The following is a 19893-nucleotide window of genomic DNA, read 5'->3' on the forward strand; positions in this document are numbered from 1 at the left end:
CCGGGCCGCCGGGTAGGCTGCAGCCGTGGGCACACGCTGGTCCAGCGCCCACACAAAGCAGTACGTTAGGAGGTGGCTGACGCTACCCAGGCCTCCAAATTCCCTTGGCCACGTGGGCAGCACCAAGCTGCTTGACGGTGGTTGTAGAGACCCAGGAGCTGATCCGTTTGAAGCAGCCAAGCTCTGCTCGGCACCCTGGTCCAGGCCATCCATGAGGCTCTGGCAGCAGCAGGTTCCCTTCCTCCCGAGCAGCTGATGGTCCCCAAGCCCCAGGCTTTGGTCACCCAGCCCAATCGTGGCTTCTCTTCTCAACCGTCCGCATCCTGGATGGTGCAGGGAACCTGCATGCCCTTCCTACTACGTGACCTGGCCTCTGCCTCCCCAAAGCTTGGGATGTTCACCTTTAAAGCAGGAGGACACGCCTCTGACTCGTGGTGCCTAGCTCGTGACAGGGAAGCCCGTGATCGCATCCTGCCCGGGCCTCTGTGCCTCTGCACCTCTGCCTGGATGGAGTCCCAGCTGTCATTCAAGTCTCAGCTCACCTGGAGCCATTTCTACAGGGACCGTCCCCCTGCCCTGGCTGTCTCGTTCTTCCCTGCTTCCCTTACCCTAGTGGCCTGCACTTGAGGGGGTGGGGCCGGTGTGGGTGTCGGGTGTCCAGTCCCCACACGGGGCCAGGCCCTCTGCATGCACTACCTCACTTGGTCCCTTCACTGACCCTATGGGGTAGGTAGAGACTTTGATCCTTCTCTTGCTGTAGATGAGAACACTGAGGTTCAGGGAGCTTGGGTAATTTGTCCAGAGTCACACAGCAAGTAAGTGGTTGAACTGACTTGAACTCAAGTCTTCCAGATACCAAGGTACATGTTTTGCTCTACTTTCAAATATAACCTACATATACGTTAAAATGAGGTCCATCTTCTCTCAGTTCCTGACCTGTGGACAGAGAATCCATGGTGCTGAGAAGAACTCCCTTCCCTAGAATTATCCACTTTTCCTTTTTAGCACGGCACCACATGTAGGTGATTCGACTGTTCTCCTCCAACACATGACACACCTGAACACTCCAGAAACTGCTTCCTCCAGAGACGGAGAGTGGAGACTGTTTTCTCCTTACCAGAAAGCCTCAAATATTTCCACCTCGGGGTCAGGTGAGTAGTTTTGAGTGAACAAACACTCCCTTGGAGGAAATTCCTTTAGAAAGGTAACAGGGGTACTTCCTGCCCTGAGACAAGAAAAGACGGCACTGGGCTTCCAGAAGCATCCATGTGGCTCTCAAAGCCCCTCACGCTGAGCCTGATGCAGGATTCAGACCAAAACTTGCCTCTAACCCTCAAAAGGGCTGCATGTTTTTGTCACCTGCTTCACGTGTGAATAGATCAGGGCACCTTCCCCAGCAATCACTGTCTAAATGTCTTTATTTTTATTCATTGTTTTAAAAAAATTTTTTTTGATGTGGGCCATTTTTAAAGGCTTTATTGAATTTATTACAATATTGCTTCTATCTTGTTTTGGTTTTTTAGCCGTGAGGCATGTGGGATCTTAGCTCCCTGAACAGGGATCGAACCCGCACTCGTGGCACTGGAATGCGAAGTCTTAACCACTGGACCGCCAGAGAAGTCCCCTAAATGTCTTTAAAAATGGAATCAGTAGTGGGTAAAGAACGGACACGATAAACGGATGCCCCCAGATGGTGATAAAGAGGGTGCTCGGTGACAGGGACATCCCTATAGAGGTCCCGTCGAGGGTGACGTGGAGTTCGGCTTAAATAAAATGGGGAGTGTGAGCCCAGAGGAGATGGGAAGCACGCCCCTAGTCTGCAGGGAGAGGGACGAGGTCCTCTTCTTGAAGACTGAGTCTGGGGACGCAGAGAGCAGGGGTCTGGGGGTGGGCGGGGGGGGGCAGCGCCGATATCTACTGATATTGATATGCACCCGGCAGCTCTACATCATGTTTCCTCACCAGGCAGATGCTCTGACTCAGTCACAGGTGGGGAAACGGAGGCTCGGGGAGGCTTAGTGCCCTAAGGTCACCGGAGTCGTGTACTCTGAAGCCTCTCCCCATGCTCACCCTCCAGGGAAGACCCGTCCCCCTTTACCCCCAGGGACACTTCCACCAGAGGCCCAGGGTACCTGCCGCCTTCCCTGCCCTGGGAGGCTCTGGAGGTAGGTACCCGGGTCTGTGTCATTTCTGCAGCCCACGCCCAGCACAGACTGCACAAGGGAGGTCCCCGGGCTGTATCTGCTGCAGGACAGGCCCAGTCTGCTGACTGCAGATATTCCACTTCCAAGTTTAACGACACTGACGCTGCACTTTTTTTTTTTTTTTTGGCCGCACCACATGGCATGCAGGATCTTAGTTCCCCGACCACGCAGTGGAAGCGCGGAGTCCTAACCATTGGACCGCCAGGGAATTCCCGACACTGCACCTTATTTAAAGTAAGTTCTACCCAAGAAACACCTGTGGTGACCCTGGCCCACTTCTTGGAACCTGCCCAATTGAAGCTGAAAATCCGGGGGTGGGCCCAGCCGTCTGGGTTTCCACCAGCCTTCCCGGGACCCTGGCTTCCCCCAGGTGTGAACCCCATCTCTCTCACTTTGTCTCAGCCACAGGTAACTTCACTGTTGTTAGTATTATCGTCATCATCACCTTCATTTTACAGATGAGCGAACGGAGGCTCACGAAGGTTTTTGCTTTACGCAAGAAAGAGTCAATCCCAAACAATCCCATGTCAGAGACGGATATCCAAGCTGGCAGGTCTGGGGATGTGTAACGTGAATACAGAAGGGCAAGGAGGAGGGACCACGAAGGCCTGGAAGGGACCCAGAGGCGGCCGGGGCCTGCCTTCTGCGTCTGCCGCCTGCACCCACTGCGGGTGGGGCCCCGTGCCATCCATTTCACTCTCATGTTTACTACAGCAAGAAAAGGTACACAGTTTTCAAACACTGGAAACAGAACATATGAGTGTAACTGACAGCAATTATAGACTAGATCCCGCAAGGGGCCTTGACTCAAAACTCTCCCTGTGTGGAAAACACACAGGTAGCTTCTTCTCCCCTGAATTTCCTGAATACTCTTCTTCTGACTGGGCAGGGCTCCCACCAAAGAGAGTCAGGCTTAACTGCCGCCCACAGACACTCCCCCAGAGCTTCCTCTTCTCACATACACCCCAGCCCTGTCTGAGTTTTTTTAAAAAGTTAAAATATAAATAAGACACATACAAACTGCCTTTAACACTTTCCCTCAAATATTTGCAGATAGTTAACTCACTGTTAATCAGTTAGGAATGGTTCTTTTATACTCCGTAAATAAAGAGAGGGCAACTCGGGCCCCACCAACGTAACCCTGAATGCACCACGGTGCAGAGTCAGGAGGCTGCTCATGGGAAGGGCCTGGAGCTGCTGTGCTGGAGACGGAAGGGCTCCCGCCGCCCACGTCCTCCCAACACTCCCGCCCCAGCGGCAGGTGGGACTGGAGGCTGCCCGCCTCTCCGGCCCCTCTCCCCTGCTCATCCCACTGCTCCCAGGGGTTTCCAATGAGTCACCGTGAGCAGCTGGTGACCAGGGACGGCGTGAACAAGAGGCCGGGCTTCCTCGGTGCTGTATTTCGAACAGCACAGAAACTCCCACCCCTGGTTCTCCACCTGCTCAGACCTCGCGGAAGCTCCCCCAACTCTGCCTGCCGCCCCCTCCCTCGCTGGCCCTGCCCTGGATCCCATCTCGCCGGGGGTTACTCCCTGCTTAGCGTCCTTCCCGAGCGTCCACAGGGTCTCACCACAGAGCCCTGAGCTTCGCAGGCCAGGGGCTGGCTCCCCCTCCGTTCCTGGGGCTGGACTCCAGGATCCAGCTAAACCCTCGGGCCGGGAGTCCCATCTGAACAGGACGTAAGCATGTGATCCCATGCATCTGAGTTGTGCCAGTACCGTACGGCCTCCTCTGCCTGGAACGGTGGTTCTCAACCTCAGCTACTCGTTAGACTCACCTGGGGGATTTCAAAGGTCTTGACACCACGGCCACACCAAAGTCCCGAGAGATCAGAGTCTCTGTGGAGTGAGTGGCCCCAGCATCGGTATTTTTCAAGAACCCCACCGCAGTGTTTCAGGGGCATCCCCGGAGAGGACCATGGCTCTCAGCTATGGGCCCCTCCTCTACACCCTTTCTTCTCCCCTCAGGCTCCTCTACTCAGCCGACAAGACCCAGAACCTCGCCAACCTGCCAGGCTTTGGGAAGCCGTGTGCCGCTGGGTGGCCAAGCCCGCCTCGAGCACCTGAGTTATAGGCCTCGAGGCTCCTCTGCCCCAGCTCCAGTCGACAGCAGCCCTGCCCCAGCCTTAGCCACCAGACCGAGTCCTGGTCCCTCTGCTGGGTCCTCTCCACCCTGCTGACACTGACACTTTCATGTGAGTGTTTGCTGATATTCACAGCATCTCTGGTCTGATCTATGCCGGGGCATACACTCCTTCGTTCATTCAGCAAACACTGGTGATGCCTCTACTCTCTGCTCAGGCCTGGGCTGCACAGCAAGGAGAAGGCTGTGGGGCTGAGGGAGAAGCGAGCACAGGACACCGTAAGTCAGTTTCCGTTGCCTCCAACCAAAGGAAGAGGTACCCCTCAGGGTACAAGTACTAGGACAAAGCTGAGCGCTTCACGGGGCTGCTTCAGGGGGCTGGGGGGACAGGTCCCTCGGCCATCAGGATGCCAGTGCCTATGTCCGTGCATTGCTCCTTGTACAGGACCTGACCCAAGCTTAATGCACGACTAGCAACCTTCACCGCTACATACTTATGATCCTAATAATAAGCTTCACATCTAAACCTTCTGAAAGCACACAGAAAGGTGACACTGTGAGCTAAACATAACTCAGAAAATATATAAAGCAGAAACGGATGAGAAACGCTCTCTTAAAGAACACGCCTGGAAGCACGGCTGTCAGAGGAGACGGTGCTTTAGCGTCCATCCTGGGTGCCTTTCTTAGCAACCAGGCCCTGTTTTGCCCGAACCAGCAAACACGCAGCAAACAAGTTAGATCTCCTGCCTCCGTTGCAGCTGGGCTTGGCCGTGTGATGCTGTCCTGGAACCTGCGGTGTAGCTGCAACACGACGGGGAGCTCTGTACTGCCTCCTGCTGAGCCCGGGAGCTGGAGCCGGTGCCCGTGGGCATGAAAGCCATGCAGTGAGAACAGCTGAGCAAAGCTACAGAGGGAGCCTTGGGCGTGGATGGCACAGTGGTGTCCTGAAGCCGCCTCGGCCTTCTCATGTCACGGGAGAAAAATAAACCTTTTTTTGTTAAGCTAGCGAGGTCAGGGGTCTGATGCAGTCAAACAGCCCCTGACCAGTACGTGTGCTCTGGTGGACAAGGAGAGCCTCAGACCCTCACCTCTGACTAACTGTTACGAGGGGTAGGAAATAACGCACGAAAAGGGCCTTGGTCAGAGCCTGGCATGCAGGTGGCACTCAGTAAAGGGCAGGAATATAATTCTCATTTCTGGCAAAGCCCTGCAGGCCCAGGAGGCCATCCTGTAAAATTCAAAGGTCAAATAGAAAACAAAGGGGCTTCCCTGGTGGCGCAGTGGTTGAGAGTCCACCTGTCGATGCAGGGGACACGGGTTCGTGCCCCGGTCCGGGAAGATCCCACATGCCGCGGAGCGGCTGGGCCCGTGAGCCATGGCCGCTGAGCCTGCGCGTCCGGAGCCTGTGCTCCGCAACGGGAGAGGCCACAACAGTGAGAGGCCCGCGTACCGGAAAAAAAAAAAAATAATAGAAAACAAAGGTAAGCGGGATGCTAATTGAGCACCTTGCTGTGCACACCAGGCTGCCAGCCAGACCACCCAACCCAGCGTCTCCAGGTTTCTTACTGGAGCACAGCTGAGCAAGGAGATTTAACTTAAAATCAAGTTAGCATAGGATTTGAAGAAACCCGTGTTTCTACAAATTGTGTTATAGAAACCAGCCACGAAACCGCCCTTGGTATCTGTTTACTTTGTGAAGCACTTTCCATCTACCCTTCAGCCGATCTTCACCGCAGCCTCTGCAGCCGGGCAGGGGACCCAAGAACCCGGCACCCCGGCTCCCAGCCTCGGTGTCCCCGTTGGGGCTGGAGGGGGTCTAGGAGCTGGCAGAGTGAAGGGGAAGAGGCACCCCCCTCCCCTGGGCCCCCGTACGCCTTACTTTATTCAATCACTGCGCTGTCTGGCCCGTTTGGTAGATGAAAAAACTAAGGCTCAGAATGGTTAGGCGTCTAAGGCCCACGGCTGGAATTGCAGTCCAGTAGACACCTGGCCCCAGGTGTGTCTGCGTCGCGGCCCTTCTGTCATCTGGGGGGCAGGTCCCCCCGGAAGCACAGGAGTGCGGATGACAACCGACAGCAGGACTGGAAACGGGGAGGTTTAGGCCAGCCTGGCACTGGCGAGGCCCTGGGGCCTTGAGAGGTGTTTTTGCTCTGTGTTTTTAATCTTTGTATCCCTCCAACTGGCCCCATAAATGCCCTGACATCTTCCCCACAGAGGTTTTATTTAAATTTAAAAGCTATGCGGGAAAGAATGAAGCACCTCTCTGCAGGCTTCATGCCTGTGTGAACACCAAGTCGTGTGCGGTGTGGTAAAGGGAGGCTGGGCTGCAGAACCAGCAGGCCTGGGCTCGAGCCCCTCTACGCCCCCCGCTCCCCTCCACACCTCTGCGAGAAGCCACCAGGCACAGGGCGTAACCACCAGTGTCTGCTTCCCCAACCGGCACAAGACCCCACAAAGGCAGCCCAGCGCCTGCTTTCTCCCACTAAGGAAGCCACAGCCACACTCATCTCTAGACAACCAAAGTCACACTGGGTTCATTTCTTGAATAAAACACCTCCCACAGGCACTTGCCAGAGAGATTTCCCATGAGTCACTGGAAGAAACTGATCAATCAAGGAACTTAAAACAGGTGAACGCAAACAACCAGCTTTGAGCTATATTCAGACTGTCACAGAGAGCCAGGCCTCAGATCTGGATGGTAATTTGGAAACACCAAAAGGCAGGCTGTTTCTTTTCTCTCTTCAGTCTAGAAGAGAAGGCTTTTCATATTGTTTTTCAAACTTCTACGGCCAGACAACATAAATAAGGCACGACAGTTACTCCCCCCCCACAGATTTGGCCAAAGGCAGCTGATAAGAGGGTAGTTGACCTCAAGATTAAAAGCAGGTAACTTAAAATTCCGTTGGAGGTGTTTCGTGTTTGCATAGTACAAACATTCTTTTCTTTCAGAATGCCCCCATGTTGTTCAGCTCACTTCACCAAACATTAACAGAGACAAAGGCGATAGGAAAAAAGTCATTCCTATCATGGCCCTTACAGTGTAGAAGGTGTCAAAGTAAATAATGACAGTCCCACAGTGAAAATCAGGATAATCCTCGAATATTCTCTCTCAAACAGTCTCACAAATATCACTGGGACTGTTTGCAAAGCACTACAGAACATTATGACCATAGTAAGAAAGAATTTAGCCAATATTCTCAGTTATGAGGACCCTTGCACAAATCTGGCTGAAAAAGGGCTCTTGGTAGACCAAACTGCAGTTCCTTATATATACAACGCCCCAGGCAAGCTTTCCCTCCTGTCCCAAGGACTCCCAGGCCTGTCACTTCGCCCCTGCCCCTCTTTTCACTTAATTATTTCCCTATCAGATAAAACGGAAGCAACGTTTCTGGATCTGGGCCAGGATGATAGCTTTCTACATTGAAGCGGTGAGAAATCACCATGGTCCATCACAAGGAACTCTTCATTCTTCAGACTGTTAGACAAAGAAAGATCTCGACTGGGAGCCTTCCCAGCCACAGAGAAGGTCACCCAAACAATTAAGGAACTACATACTGATTCAGGCCACAAATTCTGATGGTTACTATGGATTTTGTTACGGATGAAGAATCAAAGACTTGGCCTGGGGACGTGTGTGTACACGTGTGCGTGCATCTGTATGTGCTTGTGAATGTGCCCGTGTTCGGGGTTTTCTCATGACCACACGGCCCTTGAGACCCTTACTGTTCTGGTCTGAATGCTTTGGAAGCATCCTGAGGCCGCGCTGGGCTGTGTACGGCACTCGCGCTGAGAGCATAGCATTGTCTGAGGTCCTGTGGGGGAAACCAGGGCCCGTTCTGTGCAGAGAGCGCTTTATAAACGTGAGGGAGGGTGACTTGGCCTGCGGCAAGTTCTCACACAAACACATCCCGACTTTGGGGCTTTTCAGCGGAGGTTTCATCAGCCTGCACTCAATCCCACACTCAGCAGAAACTGCTGGTCAGACACATGTTTTGTTTACATAACTGCACATTTTTTACTTACAAACATCCCGTGGAGAACGTCTTTTCCCAGTTTCAGTGCATGAATCAGAAGTGGAAAACTGAGGAGGAGGGAGGACTGGAAGGGGGCGCCCCGGAGCGGGGGCTCAGCCCCGGGCTACTCACCATGGTCGTGGGCGAACACCAGCAGCTCCAGCCCCACCAGCATCCGAGCCAGCTCGTCGTAGCGGCCACAGTGCTCCCCCGCTCCGTGGGACACAAAGACCAGGGCCCTGCAGGGATGAGAGACGGCTGTTAGGAAGGTGCAGGCCATGGAGGCCGTGTCCAGGGCGGGGCGGGGCTCCGGCAACATCACGGGTCTAAGTGAGAGGGCACGCTGTTAGAACATGGGCTTCAGGGTCACCCAGACGGAGCCGGCTCCTATAGAACAGTCACCACAACAGTGTCTCCAGCCGGGGGCTGAGGGAGTCCCGGGAGCTCACTTCTGCAGGTGCTGGCGTATGGCGGGTCCTCCATCGGCCCCACCCAAGGGGCCAGACCTGAGCCAATCAGGGCACCAGGGTCGCAGCCGCAGTCACTGGCTCAAGTGGCTCCAGCCAAGTGAATGGGTCCAGGAGGAGCCGACCCTAGAGGACAGGTCAACCCAAGAGAGGAGAGGCACGTAGGGGGAACCCAGTCCTAACGGTGTTGTCTGGGCCCTGAACCCAGCCAGACCTGAAGCCAGCACACTCCCAGCCCTGCTCCTGGCTGTGCCGTGCAGGCACTGGGTTTTCTGTCACTTGTGCCGACAGACAGCTCTTCCCACTGTCGTGCGGATAACTCCATTCGCACGTGCTTGCCCTCAGCTGCTGGAGTTTGTGCTCCGTGTGCACCTTTTCTCCCCTTCCCCCCTTTGCCCACCTGGCTCCCTCCTCCCTCCCTTCCAGGCCCCGCTCAGGGCCCCTCCTCTGAGGGAGATTCCACAGCTTCCTCTGGGCTCCACACCCTCTTCCCAGCAGGGGCCGAGCGGCTTGCTGCCCTCCCCGCTGGCTGTAACCTCCTTGAGGACACACTGACTCACTCCCTCTCTCCCTCTCTCCCTCTCGCTGCCTCTTTGTGGCTGGCACGGTTTTGAGCTACAGCTGGCACTCTGCAAATGCGGTTTGAATGAATGAAGGAAGGAAGGAAGGAAGAGGCTGTGACGTTCTGAAATAAACACGGTATCTCGCACCCAAGATCTGTGCGGTGGAAGCCTCAGGCCTGGAAGCAGAGCCTGGCTGGGCGCCCAGTCCCCCAGCCGCCGAAAGCCTTCCATGTGGTGAGCCCACCTGCGGACACAGACAGCAGCCCCCATCACACCGCGGCTCACCCCAGAGTGACCCAGCAGTGGAGGGTTACAGGAGGGCACTCAGATTCTTGAATATACAACTGCCCAGTCTAGTACTCAGCATGCAGCCCAGGGAGGCTAGAGTCCCCTTCAGGCGAGGGAGGAACTCCTGTGAGCCACGCCCATAAAGACGAGGGCGGAGGGAGAGGGGGCAGGAGGGGGAGGACAGCAGCTGCCCTTTCACGGAGCATTCACCATGTGACAGTTCCTCCGCTAAGTCCTCATACAGGTTTCTAACCCTCATAATCATCCTACCCTTACCTTCTTTACAGCTGAGAGTGAAAACCAGAGAGGTCACACAAGTGGGTAAAATGTAGAGCAGAGCATGTCACCACCCGGCTTCCAGGTCTCCAGCGGGCAACCAGCAGGCCCAGAGTACAGGTCGCCCTGTCCCTTCCTGTCTCACCACTCCTCGGCCCCTTCCCGCTCACCGCCCGTCCTCGCGAGGAGCTTCCGGCCATTCTTCAGCAGCACCAGCTCCTCCCACCTCAGGGTCTTTGGCGCGTCTCCCCGGAGCATCCTCCCCCAGACCTCCCATGGCTGCTCCTCGTGCCTGGGACTCATGGAAGACGTCTCCTGGAGCGGCCTCTGTCCCTCTGACCTTTCTGACCTACACTGGGCCCTCATTGCACATCACAGTTTGCCCTTGTTTATACTGGGCCCTCACTGCACGTCACACTTTGCCCTTGTTTGCACTGGGTCCTCATTGCACCTCACACTTTGCCCTTGTTTACACTGGGCCCTCACTACACATCACAGTTTGTCCTTGTTTACACTGGGCCCACACTGCACGTCACAGTTTGCCACTGCTTTGCTATTCACTTGCTCACTCGGTTCCTGGCTCTCTCCTCCACTTCGAGGTCAGCTCAAGAGGCCAGAAGCCTTGTCCACCTTGCTGCCCCAGCCTAGTGGCACTGGCACATACATGGTGAGCGAGCAGACTCCTGGGTTCTCTCTGCAGCTCCCCTCTGCACCCCGCATTTTATTCTCTGAGCAGCACACAAAGCCCCAGCACTAACCTCAGTTTCCTTCTGCATCTGTCCTCCCTGCCCTTTTCCTAAAATACAGCAGACATCTCACACCCTCTTCACTGCTCCACGGAATGTCCAGCCACCTCTGCTTGATCAGACGTCAATCTGGGCAGATTACACCTGCCCACCTGACACTTCCGGGGTCGGCTGATGGGATGTCCCTCAGCTACCCAGAGCATGGCTGGAACCTCTAAAGAGCCATCATCTGCCGTCGGCACGAGGGGCTGTGCTCCCAGAAGGGGCAGCTCAAGCACTTTAACATCCTTGGGGAACGTGGCAGCTGCTGGATTAATTCAGCCCACAGCTAACGGGGACAGACAAGCCGGGTCACGTGACAGCCAGCCTCTCCCTGCGGCCAGGATCCACTGGGTGGAGGAGGACTTCAGGGTCTCAGTTTGCATCCACAGGAGTGGCACACGGCATCACTGCCACCATGCCTGGAACTGTCTGTTAACAGAGCCCAGCCTGGACACAACGTGTGGGAGAACGGGTGCTCTTACTGTACAGGAACAACTTCTCCCCCAGCGGTTCTCAACTCGGGCCACACCTGAAATCACCTGCAGAGCCTTCCAAAGTGCCAAGGCTGTGTCCCACCCCCGGAAGCTGCTCTGGTTAACTGGTCTGGGTGGGAGAGTGCCCCAGAGGTTCCGCTGTGTGGCCGAGGCAGAGAAGCACCTCTCACCACGTGCAGTGCGGCCAACGATGCTGCTCAGACGCCACGTGGGATCCCCAGTGGCGAGAAAGCAGCCCTTCTGGCATGGAGACTATTGGGGCCACTTATCTCCCGGAGGGACATGCTGGGTAAACCACAGGCTTATCTGGATCGCTGTAGAGGCTTCTGAGGCATGCTGCCGCCACACACACACACACACACACACACACACACACACACGCACACGCACACGCACGCACGCACAGATGGGCAGCACCTGCACGCTCGCCTCCCCCAGACCCAGGCCAGGCTTCTCCACAGACACGCCCTGCGGCACTGGCCTCGACTGGTCCTAAGCTGCTGCTGCCATTGAGTGGGTTCCCCTTAGTTGCTAGTTTCAGCTCTCACCTGGACCCCAATTCTGAAACATCAGTCTGCCCTCCTGCTCCCCACACTTCCCTGCTCCCTGGACCTGAGCCTTTATTTTGTAGAATGCGTCTAGCAAAGTGAAGATCCAGTCACATGAGACTTCTCGCTGCGTCAGAGAGAAGCTACAGGCCCCGTGGTCACGCCCTCATCTCCCTTCTCCCCTCGGCCGAGGGCTACCCTTCTTCCTAGCGCTCAGATAAGCAGATCGGGGTGCACTGCTAAATGTTTAATAACCGTAGGGAGTGGTCCTCATTTGTAGGGTTTGCCAGTTTCCACGGTGTAAATGCTCTCAGCACAGCGGATTTCAAGTTATTAACGTGACACCACTGGACACGGTGCTGGGGAGAGGTGTACACAGTCGACTCCCGAGAGCCAGGCCGGTGGGCGCCGGCACGGAACCCCTGCGCCAACCGAGGCCTCTCTGGGGACCCCTCTTTTCTGACTGTGCTTGGACTGTCGCTTGGGTCTCAGGCCTTTTCTGACCACCTCAGGTGAAGGGTCCCTTCAGCACGCGACACCATCTGAATCACTGGTCCACGGCCACGCTTTGCTTTGCCTCCCCGACCCCTGGCCGGCACGTACTCTCCAGAGCAGAGGTCTCACTGATCTCATTTATGCCCAAGTTCTCAGCTGAGGAACATGCCGGCACACACAGGAGCTTAGGAAGGATGTGCTGACACGCTGCAAGACCCCTGGAGCCTGGATCCCTCTGCCCACCGCATCCCACAGGCTCAGACCTCATGCCCGGGGTGTCCCTCTGCCTCGCCCCACCCACCCGTCAGGAGACCTTCCTGCCTCCCCCACCCCCAGGCCTGCTGTAGGCGGAGCCCCTGCTCACTGTCCCGTCCTGCGATCTAAACCTGAGGCCGGGCCCCAGCCCCTCCCAGGTCCCCACCTCGCTGCCACGGGAACATCCAGCCATTTCCCGAGCTGCGTGTTTACGCTGTGTCTCTGGGGAAAAGGGAACCCCCCAGCACATTCACCACTGCATGCTGGCCGTCACTTGGCATTGCTCCTTTGGGGTTTCACGAGACCCCGTGATTACATTTCAGCTCTGGGAAACAGCACTGTGGAACCAGCATGCCAAGTAAATAAACACCAGCCTCACTCAAGGCTGTGAACAGGGAGCAACGTCTGAAGCCAGGACAACTTGGTTTGATTCCCGGCATTGCCGCTCGTGACCGCGGGCAAGGCCCCTAGCCACTCACAGGATGGCAGCAACGGCAGTCCTTTGACTGAGATCACCCAGAAATACTGACTCAAGGCTTCACCACGTGCCAGGCCCCAGGGACACGAGACGGACGAACAGCACTGCCCCTGCCCTCACACAGCTGACAGTCCAGTGGGAAAGACAGGCCTCAGCAGAGAACACAGGTGTCAGCGTGTGCTGTGAGAAGCACCGTGAACACACAGGGGGGCTGCAGGGAGCCTGATCCGCCCTGGAGGGAGCGGCCGGGAAGGCAGGCCGAGAAAGAGACAGGCGTGGTGGGAATGAGAGCTGTCCTTTGCAGGGTCCTGCCCACCCCAGGCCCAGAGAGAAGGCCTCCCATGTGGACGTTGCTGCGAAGAGCCGGGGGTTCTGCATGCAGAGGGTGGGACCGAGCAGGGCAGTGACCTGATCTGACTTCCTGAAGCCCCCGGAGCTGCTGTGGACAACAGAGCAGGGAGGCAGGGGACGACGTCTGCCGAGAAACCCGCGTGGCCAGGCCCCCAGCAGGTGCCAGGGAAGGCGATCCCCTCCCTCCTTCCTCCCCTCGTGTTTGCATCCCCGACAAAGGACGGCAGCGGAACATCGGCGAGGCCGTTTATGCAGACAAGGCAATACCCGCAGCGGCGGGAACGAGGCTCCAGAAGATGCTGGCGAGGATCTTCTTCCTGGAACTTCTTCGCCGGCTGCGGCCAGTCGGGAGCCAGTCGCTCCCATTCCGGGAGAGGGCGACTGTCGGCCCGGCCCCGGGAGCAGACGGCCTGCCTGGCATCCAGCCCTGGGAGGCGGGGCAGCTCCCAGTAAAGCACGTGCCGCCCCTGAGATGAGCACGCTGCGAAGCTCCTCGGCATTTACAAGCCAGGGCCGCTCTACCTGTGCCTGGGTTTGACAAAGCGGAACTCGCCCTCCATCAAAGAACCGATTCTCTTTATTCCTCTGCTTGTTCATTGTTTAAGTGACTGACCTCTCTGGGGCTCAGTTTTCTCAGCTGTAAAAGGGGGACAATCCTAAAACCACTGACCACAGAGGAATCGCAAGGTAAACAAGAAAACAGGTGTGGAAGGCTCTGGGTCCTGCCTGGCACTGTCCTCGGTGAGGATGTTTCTCCGACGGCACAGGGGGTCCTACTTGCAGCCTGGAGGCCGGTTCACGCTGCAGCCCCCGTGAGCTGGCTCCTGCACCTCTGTGGGCCTCGGTTTCTCCACCTGTGAAACGGGGGCACTGGCGCCTCCCCGATGGGGTTGGAGATGAGATGAGAGAAGGTATGTGAAAATACGCTGAGGGGCTCTGCAGCCCCTGTCATGGGCTCTGCCTCACTCACCCGCTGGACAGCGAGCCCATTCATGGACCCACACTGTGCAGAGGCCCCTGGAAGGGTGGGCGGGAAACGGGCCAGCAGCCTCACGTGCTTCGAAGACAGAGACCGGTGCTGGGATGCAGAGGACTCATCCCCACCTATTTCCTGCAGGACTTCGGCCTCGGCTGAGACCCGCTCCCACCTCCGTCTGCACACCTGCAGGGTGGGCACACGGCCGTCGGGAGAACGAAGGGGACCAACGTAAAACACTCGGCCTGGCCTGGCTGAAGGAGAAAACGTCAGCCTCCTTCCTGCTCACCCTTCTCCCAGACATGCTGACTCATCAGAGGAAGAACTGACTGCCCAGCTGAAGAGATGTTCTGCTCGTTTTATTATTTTATTTTATTAGGGGGAAAAAAACAAAAACAAAAAAACAAGGATTTCTTGGAGGAGATTTTTGGTCGGAGGGACACAGTAGATGTTTGCACCAGCAGGCAGCAGCTCAGGTGGGGTCACCTGACCCAGGAAGCGGCAGGCTTTGTGGGCACCAGCCCGCTGACCCTCATAACGTCCCCAGTGCAGGGGGCGCGAGGGGCTCCTCCTGCCTCTTCAGGGGCTGCACTTGCTTATTTCCAAGGCGTCCCGCTCAGAAAACTAGATGGACACAGCAGCACCCACATCCACCACGCTCGTTACTGCCAAGGTTTATGACGTAAAAAAATTCCCCTGGGGCTTCCCTGGTGGCGCAGTGGTTGAGAGTCCGCCTGCCAATGCAGGGGACACGGGTTCGAGCCCTGGTCCGGGAGGATCCCACATGCCGCGGAGCAACTGAGCCTGTGTGCCACAACTACTGAAGCCCGTGTGCCTAGAGCCCGTGCTCCACAACAAGAGAAGCCACCCCAATGAGAAACCAGTGCTCTGCAGTGAAGAGTAGCCCCCGCTCACCGCAACTCGACCAGAGAAAGCCCGCGCGCAGCAACGAAGACCCAACGCAGCCTTAAAAAATACAAACAAACAAAAGAACCCAGCGCATGTGTCACCAGGCCTGCGGGTGGGACTGTGAGGCTGGCTTGGACCCCTTCCCCATAACGAGAGCGGGAGCACGCCGGGCTCTGCAGAGTCCAAACCCAGCTGCCGGAGGACTTGGTTCCTCCTCCCTGGCAGGGCTCCCACAGCGTGAACAGTGTGCAGCGGGGACAGAAATAGAACAGAGCCAGTGAAGGGGGTCTACAACTTCACAGAGGGAACTCGAAATAGACCTCTCGTTTGTAAAACAGATCGATAATGCCTATCTCCCGGGCCTTGTGAGGAATGATTGAGAGAATTTATGGAAAATAACCCAGCAGGACGCGGGGGGCAGTCAGGCGTTATGTAACAGCCAGTGCTGACAGCTGGTATTTACTTTGGCCAGATACTGGTCTAAGTGTGCTGGGCGCTAGCTCACTCAGGGCTCACAACAACCCAGAGGTGGGCACCACCAGACTCCCCATTTTACAGATGAGAAAAGTGGGGCCCCGAGAGGCTAAGCAGCTCTCCTGGGGTCACAGAGCTGTAAGTTTTGAACCTGCACTGGGCCACTGTGGGACCACACGATAAGGGGAAGACACCACGTGGCCACGTCCAGATGTGCAGTCAGGTGGCGTCCCGAAGGCCCTCGCCCTGGGCAGTAGTGGGAGACTGCAGGACACCTAGGCAAGGTCTGCTCTGAGTCGATAACCCTGAGATGAGCGCAGCAGGCCCTTCGCTTCCTGACTCACTGGACTTACGAGCACGAAGCGGGGCTGAAGGCCATGAGTAACCCGTGGTGCTGCCTTCCCAGAGCCTCCAGAGTGGACGCCTGGGCTGCCCGCCTGCTGCCCGTGTGACTCCTCCTCCCGCCTGGCTGGGCCCCCACTCCCCACCCCCTTCCCTCCTGCTCTGATGTGACCCTGGTCCTCCAGGCCGCCCGCTCCTGCCTTCCCCGCTGGAGAGCGTGGCCAGGTCCCCAGAGTGCACGTGTAAGGCGTGGCCGGCGAGTCCCTGTGAGGCCCTCTTCCGCTTCCTTTCGATGACGCGCATGCCCCCCACCCAATACCAAGACGCTCCCAGAAACAGAAGACGAGCCGAGCGGAGAGCACCGAGCTTCCCCACATCCCCGCGCTCTGAGCTGTGCCCTTCACCACGGGCTTGTTTCCGGGTCGCCCGAAAGGCCAGATCTAGAGAGCTGAAGGCTCACCCTGCGCACCCACACGCCCTGCAGACAGAGCCGCCCGCCCCTCTTCCCCTCTGGTCTGCATGCCCTCCTGGTTCAAAGCACCCTGCAGCCTCCAGGGTGACCACTGCCCAGCCAGAGCTAATGTCCACGCCCTGGTTACTCCACACAGTGGTGGCTGGTTATGTCTGTCTCTAGGCTGGAGGTGTCTTCTGCATCTCTTAGCTGTCCCAAGACACAGAAGCAGAGAAATTCTTATCTGCTGAGTGAGGTCGAGTCATCCTGCTGAATGAGCTCCCTGCTCACTGCGCCCCCAGGACACCATGCGGCCCACTCACCCCAGCACTGAACTCCTGAGGCCAGGAGTTTTTCCTTCACTTTCACGGAGATTCTTCACGCTGCAACTGGTTCCACCTGCTGATGCTCCCTCCTCGCGGGAAGGAGGGGCCAGGGCCCCTGTCCTTTCGAGTGCATTGTGCCTGGGGCCGCTCAGGGGGCCAAGTCCACACATCTCTCTCTATGGAGACCGACGGTTGCAGACCTGGCTTTAAGAAACTCGTGCTCAATCAATCCATTCACTTTATCTTTATCTCACAGACCAGTAACATTGCAGAAAAACACGGCTGTGGTCCACAAACGTCCTTCTGTAAGACCTGACGGGAAGGCCGCAGAGAAAAGCTAGAGTCACCAAAAGGGGGTGAGCTTTAAAAATCAGCTCTCCCCGAGCTCGGACCCCACCTCCGCCATCTGAGAAAGTCACTCGGGTAGGTACCCGTAAAAAGGGAAACGCAATCCCTGCCTCGCAGAGGTGTAAATGACGACGCCCTCAAGGTGCCTGCCCAGCACGTGGCGCTCAGCTTCCTCTCCCTGTTCAGCCCACGGCGGCGCTGCGTGAGCCGGGCCACCTGGGAACACACCAGGGTGCTTGCACGTGCAGCTCCTGCTCCACACAGCCGTTCGGTTACCAGGCAGGTCACCTCCTGGTCTTCCACTCTGGGTATTCTACACATAAGCAGCCCCACCTGTGCCCAAAATGGACCTAAAGCCAACAGGAGGTCACGACTCGAGCCACTTGGACACGGGAGCAGTGCTGGACTGTCAGCCCACCCAAGGCTGCAGGACCTCTCCACGCCCCATGGCTGCCAGCCAGCCAGAAGTCTTCCCGGCTCCAACACGCTAACAAGAGTGGCTCCCACCAAAGAAATAAAGCAGCCGAGTGCAAGCAGGCATGCAGCAGGACGACAGCCGCCCGGGGCCTCGGCTGGCTCAGCAGCTCTCACTGCAACCCACGCATGTCCACGGGAGGAAGGGCCTGCTTTGGCAGATTTGCACAACGGGGTGGTTTCAAAAACCCCACTTAGCCTAAATCCCCATATGCCGACGTTACTAAAACATTAAAAAACAGGTAATGTGTGTGTGTACGTCATAACATAGTTTGATTTTACAAATGATAAGCAGGGCTATTTTGAGTGCCTGTGTGCCGGGGGCTGGGCTCTGCACTCTGTGTGCACAACCGCATCCCCCAGGCTGGAAAAGCTCTGGATCTCCTGGAGCCTTCTCAGATTTCAGCTTATTCCCTCTCCGAAAGTGCCCATTCTTATTTTACAGAATGTTTTATAGCCAAGTCTTCCTGGATCCTGTTGGAAGTTATTGGAAAGTTTCTAAATTTCTTGTAGCAAAGCTACCTGATAATACGTTTCCTCGAGTCCTCAGAAGGATGCCCTTCTGTGGAGCTGTAAAGTCTGGATTTCTGGTGATTTTCATCTTTTGCTCATCCTTTTTGAAAAAGGTCAAGATGTGCCCAGTATCAAGAACTGAGGGGCAATTCTGACGGTCCTGCCAAAACCTTTTAGTCCAGCTGAAGCAAAAGGTGCGGAACTACCCCTAGGGAGCCACCAAGGCTCACAGGAGGAGGAGTAACTAATGCTCCTGGTGAATTTATGAAGGGACAAAGGCCACCAGATCTCCACAAGTATAATATGAAAAAACGCACACCCACACCCCCCCACACACACATAATTTATGTAAGTTTGAAAAAGGAACACGGGTCATTTTGAAAAATGGAAGAATACAGACACCCACAAAGGAAAATCAAATCCATCCACACTCCCACCGGCCAGGGCCGCTGCCAGCAACACTGCATTTCCTCCCAGGTTCTCCCTCTCCACAGACACTAAATTTTGTTTTTCATTATCTGTAAGTTAATCATAAATTTATAATTACAACTTACAACTGTAATTATGGTTTGTAATTGTAATCACACTTATGTTCCATTCTGGACCCCTCTTTTGATTCCTCAACGTCTTTCCATGAAGTTTCCTGCAGGAAGTGCAGCACCACCTACTTCCAGAGCTGCTGTGAGTGAACGGACGGAACACCTGAGAAGGCCCCCCGGCACTGCGCCCGCACCTGGGAAGCACCCAGGCAACGGTCAGACGATAAACATCCCTCCTGCATCCAGAGCAGACATCACTAATCAACCACAGCTCCCTGTTCTGCTGAACCCAGGAGGCCTCCGAGCCTTTTCAGCTCCACACTCGGGACTCATACTGTGTTCCTACACTGGGGCCTGGTTTTGAAAAGGCTGGTTCTGAACAGCTTCAATTCCTAATTCCCCCAGGATGATGTCACCACCACTTGGAGCATCAAGGCTCTCGCATTCTGTGGACCTGCAGCTGGTCCTTCTGCATTCAGTGCGGCCTTCACGAATGAGTACCGTGAAACCACTGCACATGGGTTCCAAAATCGGGGTCTGGCCTCCCAGCATCACGACAGCGACGGGGCTGGATTTAGTTTGAGACCAGAGCTCCTTGATTCCTGGGCCATCGAAGGAACACTGTCACACAACCCTCCAGACAGCAACACACGGAAGCCGATGGTGCCCCGGGGGGTGTCACGGGACGCCTGGAGCAGCCACTCTTCCAGCACTGACCCCACTCAGCAAAGGTTTCCCTGTGCAAGGATAATGAAATCCCAAAGCTGGCCTGCCCTGAAGTCAGTCGACTAGGAAATCACAGGCCACACCAAAGGTGTGTTTCCATACAATGTGCAAAAGCAAACCCAGCATCAACCAGCTCGAAGCAGAGGGCGATGGACAGCCTGATGCACTTCTAATCCGTAACTTACCACACTGCTAACACCTCTCTTTGGGCACTTATCACACCCCCCCCGGGCCACCCGGATGCCGGGCTTACCTAGCCTGCTAATGTGGTATCTCACCTACTCTGCAGAGCCCTTGGCTCCTGCGACCGACAGGTGTGCCTGCAGTCAGGGCCAGCAGGGAGCAGCATGCGGTGCCGCCCCGTCACCGGGCACGGGGGGTCCGCCCCAGCCTGGCCCCCAGCCCCACTGTCCTCGTCTCTCTGCAGAGGACGTTATCCCCAGACTGCTCACCACTCTGCTTCCAGCACACGCACTCCTGGGGCTCTGCCAGCTTCTCCTGGTTGGCTCCCCT

General features: G+C 56.4%; 1 protein-coding gene across 2 annotated transcripts in view; it reads right to left on the reverse strand.

Moving 5' to 3' along the window:
* MGLL (monoglyceride lipase) overlaps positions 1–19893 on the reverse strand; it is a 101948-nt gene that overhangs the window by 57736 nt on the left and 24319 nt on the right. For both annotated transcript variants that reach the window (XM_027098409.1, XM_027098408.1), the window contains exon 3: positions 8432–8538. In XM_027098409.1, the coding sequence (XP_026954210.1) occupies positions 8432–8538 (107 nt within the window). The remainder of the gene's footprint in view (positions 1–8431; positions 8539–19893) is intronic.

The sequence above is a fragment of the Aethalodelphis obliquidens genome, unplaced genomic scaffold (genome assembly GCF_003676395.1).
Source record: "Aethalodelphis obliquidens isolate GAN/ISIS:26980383/991018 unplaced genomic scaffold, ASM367639v1 scaffold123, whole genome shotgun sequence".
NCBI lineage: Eukaryota > Metazoa > Chordata > Mammalia > Artiodactyla > Delphinidae > Aethalodelphis > Aethalodelphis obliquidens.